This window comes from Neoarius graeffei, chromosome 5 (assembly GCF_027579695.1).
Source record: "Neoarius graeffei isolate fNeoGra1 chromosome 5, fNeoGra1.pri, whole genome shotgun sequence".
NCBI lineage: Eukaryota > Metazoa > Chordata > Actinopteri > Siluriformes > Ariidae > Neoarius > Neoarius graeffei.
In genome coordinates this window covers 59,885,854-59,900,904 of record NC_083573.1, presented here as the reverse complement: position 1 = coordinate 59,900,904, position 15,051 = coordinate 59,885,854, and the positions used below count along the sequence as shown (strand labels likewise).

Below are 15,051 nucleotides of genomic sequence, written 5' to 3'. Positions count from 1 at the left end.
TTGTTGTGTGTGGTTTTGTTTGATTGTTTTATTTCTTTAGGTTATTTAGGCCAAACAAAAACAATACTTTGTTTCCAGTTACCCGACCGACCCCCTCTCAGTCTACAAAACGTTCATGCGGTGCACACAGCATGGTTGTCCCTGGTCATAGACCAACGTCCGCATGTTATGCATAGCGCGAGTGTCTCTCGCATCATAAATGACCCATTGTACGCATGCGCGTGACTACCTCTAACAGGAAGCAATGAAAATGGCAGTGGTTTGTGTGCTGAATGACGCGTGTCTTGCACATCGCAAGCCCAGTCTCAGACAAATTATGTTGCTAGAAAAAGAGACATTTAAAGACATTGAAGATTTGTTAGCTTGTACCAGTAGTTCTAGAGTAAATATAGAAACTATCTACGCAAAGCATTGGTTGACACACTGACAACAAACAGCACTCACTGTGTTGCTGTCAGAGTTCGAGTACTCTTGCGGGGCACCGGTAATACCCCCCGAACATTTTCTTGCCTCAGTTTGTGGTGTCAGAATGTCTCTCAACTGCAGGGCTCTACATTAACTTTTGAAACCACTTGTCCTGTCAGGCAAATTGAAAGGAAATTTACCGTACTTGTCCAAATGTGAAGTTGACTTGTCCGAAGATATATTTGAGAAAAAAACCCCACAAACTATTTGTAACCCAACAATCTTTATGGCATTTGTTTCTGAATTCACAACATATGCATAATATCTATGAATCAAAAGTAATCAATACTTGATATACTGAGGCAAAAGTTCAAAAATATAGTAAAACAGACTGATGGATACCATAATTCACCAATTAGGCCATCCTTAAAAAAAATCCATTTCCTGTCCACCGGGTGGGGAAAAAAAATTTCAGTCGGGAGGGAGGGATTTATTTATTTTTTATTATATATGGATGGATAAGAAATCGCAATGCTGTTTGCTTTTTCTTTCAGTACTTTTTTATTACAAAAGCAGACACATTTAATAAAACATGACCGTTAAATCAACTGAAACTTGTACAAAAACTTTAAGTTAGCATTTTAAATGCTGACTGCAACATTTGTAAAACTTTTACAAAGGTACTTAAAATGTCCGACACACGGACTTTTTGTAGTTCTAAATCGACCGTTAGGCCTAGTTCGGATGAAATTACACTACTAAAATGATCACTGAATGATTTATTTTTTTCTGAATCTTTACTATTTTGTTGTTCGCTAGAATACCATTTTGCGATTTCACACTTAAGCAAATGTTTGAAAACTCCGGATCTCCTTCCTTCATGGTGGCTGCCATTTTTTTTGTGCCGCACGGCGCATGTGCAGAGCTGATTCGACAGGGCTTTCCACAAGCGCCGGCTGCCGGCCACACAATTAAGTCCAGCCGGCTACTTTAATGACTATTTTTGTAGCCCACAGGCTCTAAATATTAATTTTCAATTTTAATAAAATTAAATGTTTATCTAACGGACTGACAATAATGTCAAACTGAACCGTTGATCAAGGGAGAGTAACTCATCTGCGCCCCGACATGCGGTGTGCGCGCGCACTCAGCTGCGTGAATGTGTCATACACCGAAAATAAGAGATTTACAAGCCAGGAACGCCTCATGATGCAATACGCAAGAAAAGAGAGAAGATTTACTGCCATTTTACTTTGTATTTGAGTAAAGTGAATAAATAAATGGTCTGTGGAAAATACATTTAACCCTGGGAACTGCGTGCACAGGAGTTTATTTTGTGTTCCCCCCCCGGCTACTTATTTGCCATGGCTGGCTAGTATGAGCCTTAGTGGAAAGCCCTGGGAATGCGTAAATGTCAAGTTCGATTTTAGATTTACGAACCCGAAAAAAATGTCGAAAAACCGGCGTTAAAAAAAAAAATTTCACCTGCACAAATGGCACTCACCCGGCCGGTGGACCGGAAACAGAACATTTTTTAATAATGGCCTTATTATGCTGAAGTCCAGAAGCAATATATTCCAATAGAGTACAAATTATGAACATAAAATTTTAAGAACAAAATAACTATACTATGAGATCCAGAAACACTAACCATTACACAGATCAGTACTCTACAGTTCAGTAACAAATATCACAAAAAGTAACATTATCATAAAATTTATGACTTGATGAGATATCACTAGTTTAGACGAGAAACAAATAACAACAATGCTACAAATAAAAACAACTGATAAAACTGACTGATTAATACTGTAAATCACTGATTATTATACACTGAAATCTAGTTATCAAATGACAAGATAATATATCTTATGAAAACCTCCACACCTCTATAGACTCACAGATGAATGGATACAAATAAAGTTTCTATTCATCTTCATCTATCAACCCTTGAGTTCTGCTCCATCAATTGGACTCCATCAATCATTAACTTATTTATGAGAAATTGAAAACCAGAAAATTAAAATTATATATATTTTCATTTTTAAATTATTCATTTTGAATATAGGCGGCACGGTGGTGTAGTGGTTAACGCTGTCGCCTCACAGCATGAAGGTCCGGGTTCGAGCCCCGTGGCCGGCGAGGGCCTTTCTGTGTGGAGTTTGCATGTTCTCCCCGTGTCCGCGTGGGTTTCCTCCGGGTGCTCCGGTTTCCCCCACAGTCCAAAGACATGCAGGTTAGGTTAACTGGTGACTCTAAATTGACCGTAGGTGTGAATGTGAGTGTGAATGGTTGTCTGTGTCTGTGTCAGCCCTGTGATGACCTGGCGACTTGTCCAGGGTGTACCCCGCCTTTCGCCCGTAGTCAGCTGGGATAGGCTCCAGCTTGCCTGCGACCCTGTAGAAGGATAAAGCAGCTAGAGATAATGAGATGAGATCAATTTTGAATATATATCCTCCACTGATTAATTGTTGTCTAATTATTCAATGTGGCTCCTGTATGGTATTTAATGGTCAAAAAAAAGATAATTTCAAGTAATCCATAATTATATCTAAATTATAGAGCTCTATGTTTCAAATCCCTAAACTCCCATTACTAATTAGTTAATTAATACAGCCGGTAACCTAATTAGCAGCCATTTGACAGCTTGGTATTTCATAGATAACTTTCCCCACTCCTACCTCACTCCCTGTCAGTCCACACGCATGCAGGCGCACATTCCCCGCCAGCACATGCTCGGCTGTATAATGAACACCATCAACAACAATTCAAAGATTTTTTTACTTTTCAGCTCAAATACACGAAGCGGTATTGGCCGGTTTCGCAAGTGGAATATTGCGCATGCGCACATTTCTCTTTCCGAATAGAAACATCCGGCGATTCATCAAAGTAATATGTCGAGTGAGATGCTTCGGAAATCATGTTAATAAACTGATAAATTTGATATGTAACCCGAATATCGGTGTATTTTGGCACTTGTCCTATCGGACAAGTAACTGAGACGATAAACTTGTCCGACATTAAGTATCGCTTGTCCCGGACAAGCGGACAACCGTTAATGTCGAGCCCTGTAACTGTGCAGATCCTGTTGAAATAGCCTACTATAGCAGTGGATTTGGAAGAACAGACATTTGTCCATATTGTCTTAAAGACTCTGTTAAACCAGATCTGAGAAAAAGATTTAAGAGTTATTGAAGTATGTGATGAGTGCTTTTAAAAAGGCATAAAAGACATTTGCTACAAGCCATATGGGAAGTAGACATTGAACAGCTGATCTTTACAGTTCAACCACATGTTCAGTGTGAGAAGTTTGTGTATGGTTCGAAATAAATCTTTGAAAAGTGTTCTTTTGTGTTTTATTTCTGACAACAGAATACCTGCAAACATGCATTGAAACAGTGCTGGGTGGGTGGATATTTTATTGTGAATATGGGGAAAAAGAGTGGTGATAGCCATGGAAACATTAAAAAAAAAAAAATCCCTCCTGACCTACCCTAATTTTTCAAGGCATGTAATAGGAAACAAACAATTTTTTTTGTTTGGCCTTATTTATATTTATATTTTTTTTACGTTCCACTGTTGAATTGAATAAGTTGACTTAATTAAACTTTACTGTTCTTTGAAAGGGTGTATTTGCATGATCATTATTATTCTACTAGTGGCATAAAATTGTCTTGAAAAGACGTCAGCAATACTATCGTTTATCGCAATAATTTATGAAACAATATATCGTCTAACAAAATTTATCATCGTGACAGGTCTAATAGGCACCCAATGTACCCGTGAACAACTCACAAAACGCGTCCAAACCTTTGCAGTTTGAGCATTCTTCGGCCATGAATGCAACGTAAGTCCAGCTTCTGTCATGTTGCTGCACCGGCCAAAAACACATCTACGTGGCATGGCGATAAATTAGCTCAAGATGGAGGATCAGAGTTGCAGTCAGCTCTGTGTTTTAGTATAGCAGAAATGGCGATGAGACCGATAGACTTCCTGCTGTGACGTTACGGACGTCAAGGTCATTCACTCAGACCGCTACCTATATGAATCACTTTAATCGTAAAAATTGCTATATTAGATTTATTGTTGATGCTTAAAACTATTCCTGTGCCATTCTTGAGGTCTCGAGACATTTATAAACAAAAGTGAGGCCATGGCTCTGCGTATATGTTTTAAATATGAAGAACAAGAATGTTCTGTGAGCAGTAGATAAAAAATAATGATGAACACAATGCTTGAAAAACCTCATGTCTGATCGTCCGAGATGACTAAAGTCTGTGTAAGGACGAGTAAAACTTGAATGGTAATCGTCTGATCGGACGACAAAAGTTAGTGCTAGCAACCTAAGCAACACAGGTACTAAGAGAGCAGGGAACCAGTCTAAAGTAGCTCGTCTCGTTTCACAGGAAATGCATTAAAAAGTTTTATTCATCGACATGGCAATATATAAAAGTACAACAAATATTTTGAGGAAATCATTCAAATTTCCTTGTTTTTGGTTATAATTCGTCAAAGTATGCGTGTGTTCGAGTGTACTGGAAAAGCTCTGCTCAGAGGGGTCCACGTAATGACGTAATTATACCAATTGGCTAAGGGTGACGAGGGTCAAGGACATCGTGTGCCAGCAGCACAGTTGAAGCGGGCAGGTGTCAAACTTGGAACTTTTATATCACGATTGGAGTTAATAATACCTGATATCACTGAATAATGTCCCTTACAACTTAACCAGTGTATATATATTACTATTTTTTTTGTTTTTGATGGTTTCATATATTTCGTAATGATATAATTTTTGTTTTCTAAATATTTATCAACATACCGCCATTGTGGCACGGGAACCTGTGATTGGTGGACAGCCGACAAAGGGTGCCTCTCATTGGTTGTAAATCATGACATAAAAATCGTAAACACATGTAGGACCCGCTGATTGGCTGTTCACATACTGAAGCCAAGCGGAGATGTCCGGGGTCTGTTGCTGTTGTCTGACGAAAACTACAGCTAATAAAGCTCTACTACCGGATTACTTGGAAAATCTTAGTCAGAAAGAAGCGCAGGATACATATACATGGAAATTAGAGTTTATTAGCGCTTATGATCCATACAAAATTTCTCGAAATGACTGGAGTGACGGTGCAGATTAGTAGCCTATCATTAGCATTAACTACATGTTGGACTATACCTTCTTTTTCCCCAAAAACACCTGACACAGAAGAACAGTTTAAAAAAAATTACAGAAGCGAGAAAACCTGCTTTGTGTACAGACTTTTTCCCGACATCAGCTTTTGAGAACAGAATGTTGTGAAAGCCAAAGCATTTACTCTCAAAGGGCTCGGACCTAAACTGTGGGTTACGTGGTATCCCCATGTCTCATCAACCCCAAGGACATCTAGTTACACAGCTATCTACACGCTATCATTTATACAGTGATGCTTATTATTGTTAAAACAATATCTGAAGTGTTATTATTTGTAAAATAACAAAATATCTTGCTCTAGACTTTCAAGCAGTAAGATTTTATTTTAATTTTATCTTATGGTGGAGGGTACAATAATTACAAACACTTAGAGAATCAGCACGTTTCAGTTGTAGCTGTGGTCATATAGTAACTATAATCATTCTTGTAATAATAATTTCAGTAATGGTTAATGTTTAGTTCCCTTTTCATTAATTCTCGACTCAAAGGCACAGCTGGGTCACACAGGTTGATAAGTGTGTAACGGACAGTAACAATTTTATCCAAAATAGTTTGTCCTGCCTTAGTCGATTTATTTCCATTTCACATGCGTGCAGCTGTTGTAAAGTTCAGTGTGTGTGTAGAACTCTCTCAAACTGTAAGTTCCTTTCTACACTGGTTCCATGGTGACATTTTGCACAGGACTGTGTTCCTTTGATGATAAAAACAAAGCTCCGGCATTATTATTATTATACTCATAATAATACTCTCCACAGCTTAATATACCCTAAATCATTTATTCCTCTGCTACTAGAACTAACTTATTTCTGAATGTATCTGCATATATTGATGTTATGGTTTTTTGGATTTATAATAATTATGGCGGCACGGTGGTGTAGCGGTTAGCGCTGTTGCATCACAGCAAGAAGGTCCGGGTTCGAGCCCCGTGGCCGGCGAGGGCCTTTCTGTGTGGAGTTTGCATGTTCTCCCCGTGTCTGCGTGGGTTTCCTCCGGGTGCTCCGGTTTCCCCCACAGTCCAAAGACATGCAGGTTAGGTTAACTGGTGACTCTAAATTGAGCGTAGGTGTGAATGTGAGTGTGACCCTGTAGAACAGGATAAAGCGGCTAGAGATGATATGAGATGAGCTTGTATGAAATGTAGCTCACTCAATTTAAATTTTTTTTCTTTTGTTTTTTTTTTTTCCTCCTGCACCATTCTGTGTAAACTCTAGAGACTGTTGTGTGTATGGAAAACCCCAGGAGATTAGCAGTTTCTGATATACTCAAACCAGTCCATTTGGTACCAACACACATGCTATAGTGAAAGTCACCGAGATCACAATTTTTCCCATTCTAATGTTTGAAGGAAACATTAACAGAAGCTCTTGATTTGTATCTGCATGATTTTATGCATTGTGCTGCTGGTAAAGGATTTGCTGATGAGAGAACTGCATAAAACAGTAGGTGTGTGGGTGTACCTAATAAAGTGACCAGTGAGTGTACGTGTTCAGAATAGGGATGGCAAAAACTAAAAGAAATCTTGACCGACCACCGAGCCTCATTAGCCGGTTAAAGTCGGTTAACCTATGAGTTTAAAATTCTTGAATTGGAATTATTAGAATCTATTCTAAATCTAACCGTGAGCATCCGCACATTCAGTCCCAGTCGCTGCCCTCCACTCACATTACCTTTTCTACAGCGCGAAACATTTAGTCAAACGCGGCACTGTTGTCGAGGGGTTTGTATTGGAGCGGAGGACAAATGGCTCCAGCTTAGAGACAGTTTCAGTTGGCCATGATGCCGTTGAAAATAAAGTCAAGTGCTAGAAGAAGTACATAACATTCAGTGATGGGAATAACGGCGTTAAAATAAAGGCTGTTATAACGCCGGGTAAATGAATTAGCTACAATCGTTATAACGCTGTTACCAATGTCAACACGCCATTACTGCATGGTATTGAAGTTGCTCTGAAGCATACTGCTACGGACTGGGCACTTTTCTTCGAAGTGAGACACAGAGACCTCATACTGCAATTGTTTTCCAGCTACTGATATTACGGTTACATGGCTGCTAATTGTGCACAGCCATTGGGAATGGGATAGCTGGAGCTGAGCTGATTAGCCGCTAAGCTAATATAGCAACTGTCTGATGCTAAGTAACATCAGTGAGTAACCAGGTTTTAGTTCAGATCTTGTGTATTATTATTATTACGTTGACATTAATATTCACCAGACTAATCAACCATCGACTTCATTCATGCGCCGTGTTCTTGTTTCTTTGATAGTCAAGAATTTCCTTGATGTTCCGTACCTGGTTAACATCGTAGTAAAATGTAATCCAACACTGAGACTTTTCTTTCGCCGAGTGGCAGCTGTCTTCAACTGGGGCGAGAGGGCGGGACATGACTGAATGGGTATTTCTGATTTGTCAGCTGTCGTCCTTACACCGCATGGCATGCCCCAAGCGTTTACAACACAGAATTCCAGGTTCTCCGCTCTAAAATCGGCAGCTTCAAAACAATTGATTTTTTTTTTTTTTAACCGACAACCAAAAAAAATTAACCGGTTGACGTTGATTCGGTCAACCATCAGTCAAACGGTCATCGGTTAACATCCCTAGTTCAGAATTAACGAAGGTATAATTATTAAGCTTCACTTAATAATCACCTGCCCACAGAGCCTTCAACCGTTCAGTCATTCATCTTTTCAAAAGCATAGCTAAAAGCTCTGAAAGCAAGAGATGAGAGGCAAGGTACACTCTAAGTAGGTCATCTGTTTATCGCAGGGCTAACACAGAGACCAATAACATTCACACCTATGGGCAATTTCAGGTAGCCAGTTGTGGTCATGCTGCGCCATAATGGGTTATCAGTTAATAAATTAAAAATTCTATTAATTTGCAAATTGCTGTGGTATTAAAGGGATATTATGTCTGACACTGAAATTCAACAACAACTCTGCTAAATTTTAAAGGATAAAACCTATTTGTCTATCCATTTATTATGATTATTTTCGCAGCTTTGGCGGTTGTGGCTCAAGGAAATCCTGAAAGTAATGGGCATGCCACCCTCAGAACCCATACTTCCTGTGTCTTGATACAACCACAAATTCCAACAAATAAAAATGTTAGTGATGAGTAGGGTTTTCTTTCTCTGTTGAAAAAGAGAAGAGTATGAATTAAAAAAAAAATGAATATCTCAGACATGTACTGTAATCATCTTTGCCTGGGTGCACAAGTTACTGATTGTTTTTCACCCCCGTGAATGAGTTTAATCCACTTAAATTTCTGGATGTATGCTAATATGAAAAGCATATAAACTGCTATTTGTGCAGTGGTATACAAAAAATTTGTAAGCAGTTAAAATAAATTCCAGAACTTCCTAAAGCATTTTCTAAAATTTGGCTTTGGACACGAATTTTCATTTTGTTGCATCACTAAGTGTAGGTACAAAGAACTGTTCCTTCCTAAAAATGCACTTTTTCACTCTCTTAGGATCCTAATGTGGACAACTCAGTCATTCCTCCAGACACATATGTCAAGGTCTCTGGCAACCTGCGTTCTTTTCAGGTAAATCTCAGTGCGTATTTGTATGATTTGGCTTTATTTTTCTTACTGCTTTTTTTAACTGCAATTATGAATTACATTGAAATCAAAACAGCATTCAGCCCATTTTAGGATTCTACCACTGTACTTTTAATGCCTTTGCTAATACAGTATCGACAGATGTAATTGCATCATTTCCAACAATTTATTTCTGCACTCGGATTTTGATCACTAGTTTAGATTACATGAATCTGACAGGAAATCATTACCTTCGGCCCACCAGTCTTTACATGTTTTGCAGAGAAACTTCACATTTTAATGTCTGACTATGCTGCTAAGAATTATAACTCAAATATGTAAAACAGCAAGTGAGGTATTTGATGTGATTATCATTTGCACAGGTGTTTTCAACTCTGATATTAATTGACATTTTGGAAGCCCCGCCCCTTCCTTCCATCTCACATTAGTCTAGTCCCCCCTTACTTTCTGTCAAGGCAAACGGAGAATGTTTTGAGTTCATTAATGTGAATTAAATTCTAGCAGTGTATGTTTGACTTAACAAACATTTAAATGCATGTGTAGTTAACATCAGTTAACTACACAGCAATCAGCCATAACTTTAAAACCACTGACAGGTGAAGTGACTAACATTGACTATCTCATTACAGTGGCACCTGTCAAGGGGTGGTGTATATATTAGGCAGCAAGAAACGGTCAGTTCTTGAAGTTTATGTTTTGTAAGCAGAAGAAATGGGCAAGCGTAAGGACCTGAGCGACTTTGACAAGGGACAAATTGTGATAGTTGGATGACTGGGTTAGATCATGTCCACAACGGCAGGTCTTGCGGGATGTTCCTGGTATGTAGTGGTTAGTGCATATCAAAAGTGGTCCAAGGAAGGACAACTGGTGAACCAGTGACGAGGGCATGGGCACCCAAGTCTCATTGATGTGCAAGGGGAGTGAAGGCTAGCCCATCTAGTCTGATCCAGCAGAAGAGCTACTGTGGCACAAAGTGCTGAAAAAGTTAATGCTGGCTATGATAAAAAGGTGTCCGAACCCACAGTGCGTCACAGCTTGCTCCATAGCCACAGATTTGTCAGGGTGCACATTACTGAGCCCTGTCCACCACAGAAAGCACCTGCAAGGGGCATATGAGCATTAGAACTGGACCATGGAGCAATAGAAGAAAGTGACCTGGTCTGATGGATAATGTTTTCTTTTACATCATGTGTATAGCTAGATGTATGTTGGTTGTTTACCTGGGGAAGAGAGAGCACCAGGATGCACAATGGAAAGAAGGCAAGCTGGAAGAGGCAGTGTTACTCTATTGGGTAACCTTGGGTCCTGGCATTCATGTGGACGTTACTTTTACATGTACCACCTACCTAAACAGACCAAGTACACCCCTTCACAGCAATGGTATACCCTAATGGAAGTGGTCTCTTCCAGCAGGATAGTGAGTCCTGCCAAACTGCAAAAGGGGAGTCTCCAACTCCCATTATTTTGAAAGAAATATTTGCAGTTAGAGCAACTTTAGACAGTCTTCTAACACAAGATGAGGAAGTCAAAAGTCAAGATTAGATTTACTAGGCAAAAATTTTATGAACATGGAGATAAACCTGGGAAGTACTTGGCATATCTTACAAAAAAAAAAAGAGCAGTCAGAATATTGCAGCCCTTTGTGATGCTCAAGGCAACCGTGCATATGGTGGTAAGCTTATAAATGACATATTTAAATTATTCTACCACAATCTTTATATTTCTGAACAGCCAAGTGATGCGTTTGTTTTAATGGATAAATTCTTTGCCCAGCTCAGTTTGCCCACCATACCATCAGACTATAAACTCATTCTTAATTCCCCCATTTCGGGAAAAGAAGTGGTTAATGCTATAAAAACTCTTCGCCATAGACACCCTAATCACAGATGTAAGTTCAACCCCAGTTTGTCTCCAATGTGTCTCAAATGTAAAACAGAAATTGGCACTCTAACTCATTGTCTTTGGTCATGCCATAAGCTGCAAAAATATTGGTCTAATGTCTTAACAGAAATTGAAACGATACTAGGATTAAAACTGGGGATGGACCCATTGTCTTTTATATTAGGCCTGCCTGCTAGAGGTGTAAGGTTAACAAATCAAAGACTGTTCTGTATTCTTACATTTGCAGCTAGGAAGAACATTTTGTTGCAGTGGATTAGTGATAAAGAACCAAACGTTAAGGGTTGGCATAAAGTGCTGTTTGATTTAGTGCCTTTGGAATACTTGACTTGTATATCACATTCAAAATCAAACCAATTTTATAAAGTTTGGGAACCTTATTTGAATTACTTGGACCCCAATGTATTTTCCATTCTGTTACAGGGATTCCCTGGAAGGTAGAGCTGGGCGATATGGCCTTAACCCTGGAGAACCCACGGGGTCAAATAGTTCATAATTTTCCAAAGAAGAAAAGGGTGCTTGGGTTCTACAGGGTTAAAAAAAAAAAACTTCGATTTTTTCACAAAAAATCCGATTTTCGATTTTAATCGATTTTTTTTTTCCCCCTACTAAAAATCAAACTACAGATGACAAAGAAATGGTTCAAAACAAGTTTTACCTTTATTTTGTTTTCACTTAAATTTCCCCTTTGGGGTTAAAGTGCAACCAGAAACCAAAAAGAAGCCAAAAAACAAGCTTGTAGATGAGATGGCAGATAGGATTGCCGCATCTGAGTTGTGAAAAGCCAGGACGCCTGCGGGGGGGCGTGGTTACTGACTGGGCGGAGGTTGATGACGAACCATTTTATAAAGGAAGTTTTTAATGCAAGTGTCTTACCTGGCTATTGTCCTGAGGAACTCCCTGCAGACGCGCTCACTGACGCACTCCCTGATGCACACGCACTGGCCCTGGACTCTGCCTCCTTTCCCTGCTGCTCTCCCTCTCTATATATCAAATATAGACTTTTAGACAACAATACACAGTATTTTCATTTAGCCTAATTTATCATTATCATCTACTTCATTAACTGAACACTAAATAATTCTCACCTCTTTCTCCATTTGTATTTCTCATCCCTTTTTGCTGCCAGCAAGGCAAGGCAAGTTTATTTATATAGCACATTTCATACACAGTGGCAGTTCAATGTGCTTTACAGAAGCAAAAACAAAAACAGTAAACAATAGAGAAATAAAATTACATAAAATAATTTTATTTTTAATCTAAAACAATTAATTAAAAGAATTAAAAGAAAATAATAAGAATTAAACAATAGTAGAAATAAAATAATAAAATGCCAAAAGGAGAAAAAGAAAAAGAAACCAGCGGAATAAAATAGAATAAAATTAAAGTAAATTTAAAACATGCAGAGAAAGTAAAGATTATAAAAAATGTAAAAATATTAATTATTTAACAGAAAGCATCTGAAAACAGCTTGGTCTTTAACCTTGATTTGAAGCTGCCAACAGCAGGAGCATTTTTGATGTCCTCTGGGAGTTGGTTCCATAGCTGTACTGCATAGTAGCTAAAAGCTGCTTCACCACACTTTGTTTTAACAACAGGTTTTACCAGTAAATTTTGCTGCTGCGATCTGGTAGATCTGATTGGGTTAGGCCGCTGCAACATATCAGAGAGGTAATTGGGCCCTGTACCATTTAGAGATTTGTACACCAGCAGCAATGCTTTAAAGTCAATTCTGTAGCTTACTGGAAGCCAGTGAAGGGACCTTAGAATTGGGGTAATGTGCTCTGTTCTTTTTGTTCGTGTGAGAACCCTAGCCGCTGCATTTTGAATCACCTGAAGTCGTTTGATGGTCTTTTTGGCAGGCCTGTGAAAAGGCCATTGCAGTAATCAACCCTACTAGAGATGAAGGCATGTATAAGTTTTTCCAGATCATTTTTTGACATAAGTCCTCTTAGTTTGGAAATGTTTTTTAGGTGATAAAATGCCGTTTTAGTGATTGCTTTCATGTGACTGTCAAAGTTTAGCTCGCTGTCAATGAAAACACCAAGATTTTTAACCATTTCTTTAGTTTTAATCCCTTTTGTGTCAAGAATAGTGGTAATCCTGAGTCTTTTGTCTTTTTTTCCAAATAGAATTACTTCTGTTTTATCTGTGTTCAGCTGAAGAAAATTTTGTGACATCCAGCTATTGATTTGATCGATACACTGGTAGAGACATTCAAGGTAGAGACAAAAGTGCCTTCTGTCCCTCGACGAATGCTTTGAACTCCAAGCAGGACATTTTAAAGTTCAGTCTGATCTGGAGTTCAGCTTTGACTAACCCTACTGACATCCTATTCCTTTTGTCGGACCACACATCTTCCATGTGACTAAATACACACTCAGTATAAGCGTTGCTGACGGGAACTGACAGAACAAACGATACTACTTTCAGCAATTCTGTTGCTGCTTTCTCCCTCTTGAAAAAAAAATGCCCATTTTTTGTCAGGGCTCAGCTCTTCTGGAATGCGTTCAAACACATTGTTCAGTACAGTGTAGTCCTGATACAGCTTGTCAGCGTCAATGTCCTTCAGTTTCAATTTGTCAACTAATTCTTCCAGCGCATTCCATTCAATTGGATCGGCAAGTCACAGGCAGGTGGAGTTGTGCATTATTGGGTCATCAAAATCAAAGTTAGCTTCTAGATACTGAACACTTTTTTCAAAGAAGCTGTCGGCCAATCCAACAAACTCTGCTTGTTCTGTTTTGGTCAATTTTCGTAATGCCTGCCTTGTCTTGCTCCCATAAAACTTGTCTGAGCGATGCAACATTAATTGGCTGCGCAGTCGGCTCATCACCTCAAGAACATCTAGTAAGCTAACATTCTCATTTTCCAACTTTCGAATTGCGCTGTCAAATTCCTGCATGAGATTATGCATAAGCAATAGGACACTGACACCGTCACGTCATCACTGCTGTCTGCCGCATCACCTTTGCAGATTGCCTTCCAAATAACAGCAGGACAATCATTCTTCCCTAATGACAAAAAGTAAGATTTCAAGGCAGGCCAACATTCTAAGATCCGATGAATTGCAGGTAGTAGGGATAACCAGCGGGTAGGTACATGTCTCAGAATTTGTTTGTATTGTACTGCAGTAAATTCGCAGAACTCTTTGAGAGACTACTTTCTTGGCTGAGCAAGAGAACTTGCTGTATATTTTAAGGACAGTGCACTCCACATCATGTCCTGCCGAGTTTAGAATTCTGCTTGCATTTTTCAGGGTGTTGTGAATCAAGTGACACTTGCAGTTGGCCTTGACGATATACGGATTGACATCTTTTAGTTTTTGAAAAACAGAATTATGCTTGCCAAAATTGACAGAGGCATTGTCAGCATCATATGCACTGATCTTACCGACACTCAGTCCGCATGATTCTGTGATGTCCACTATCTGATCGTAGATGGCTCTGCTGGTTTCATGGGGGTCCTCGTAAAATTTCCAATAGCCCATATTTAACACCCTCTTCTTCATGGAAATATTGGGCAGTGTACGGAAACAGTTTGGCATTGCCTGAATTTGATGCGTCGGAACAAACAGAAAAGAATTGCGTTTGCTTCAGTTCTGAAACCAAACGCTCCTGGCTATATGGGGCTAGGACACTCTGCTTCGCTTTTTGTTCGTCCACATGACACTTTTGAGGCTATACTTGAGTCATGGAAGATTTTTGTATTGACTTTAATGCCACAATCTATTGATAGGTAACTATGACCGTGAAGAACCCCGTGGTATACACTAGTAAGCTCTGCCGCTGCTACTCTATCTTCCTCTGGGGAGCCCTTTTTAGTCAAAAAGTAGCGATGGCTCGATTTTGGCGTTTATTCAGTATAGCAGTCTGGTGCTTTTTTTGTTTTTGCATGATTGTCGAGTGCCATTTTCCCTTCATATTTCACAATAACTTTGGCTGGGCACACAATACAGGTGGCAGAGAACGGGTCTCCTTGGGTAGGCCTTA

The 15,051-nt window shown here is 39.2% G+C and overlaps 1 protein-coding gene across 2 annotated transcripts in view; it reads left to right on the top strand.

Annotated features, from left to right (window-relative positions):
• The window catches only part of rpa2 (replication protein A2), a 48,815-nt gene that overhangs the window by 14,275 nt on the left and 19,489 nt on the right, over positions 1-15,051 (top strand). For both annotated transcript variants that reach the window (XM_060922156.1, XM_060922157.1), the window contains exon 5: positions 9,071-9,145. In XM_060922156.1, coding sequence (XP_060778139.1) covers positions 9,071-9,145 — 75 coding nt within the window. The remainder of the gene's footprint in view (positions 1-9,070; positions 9,146-15,051) is intronic.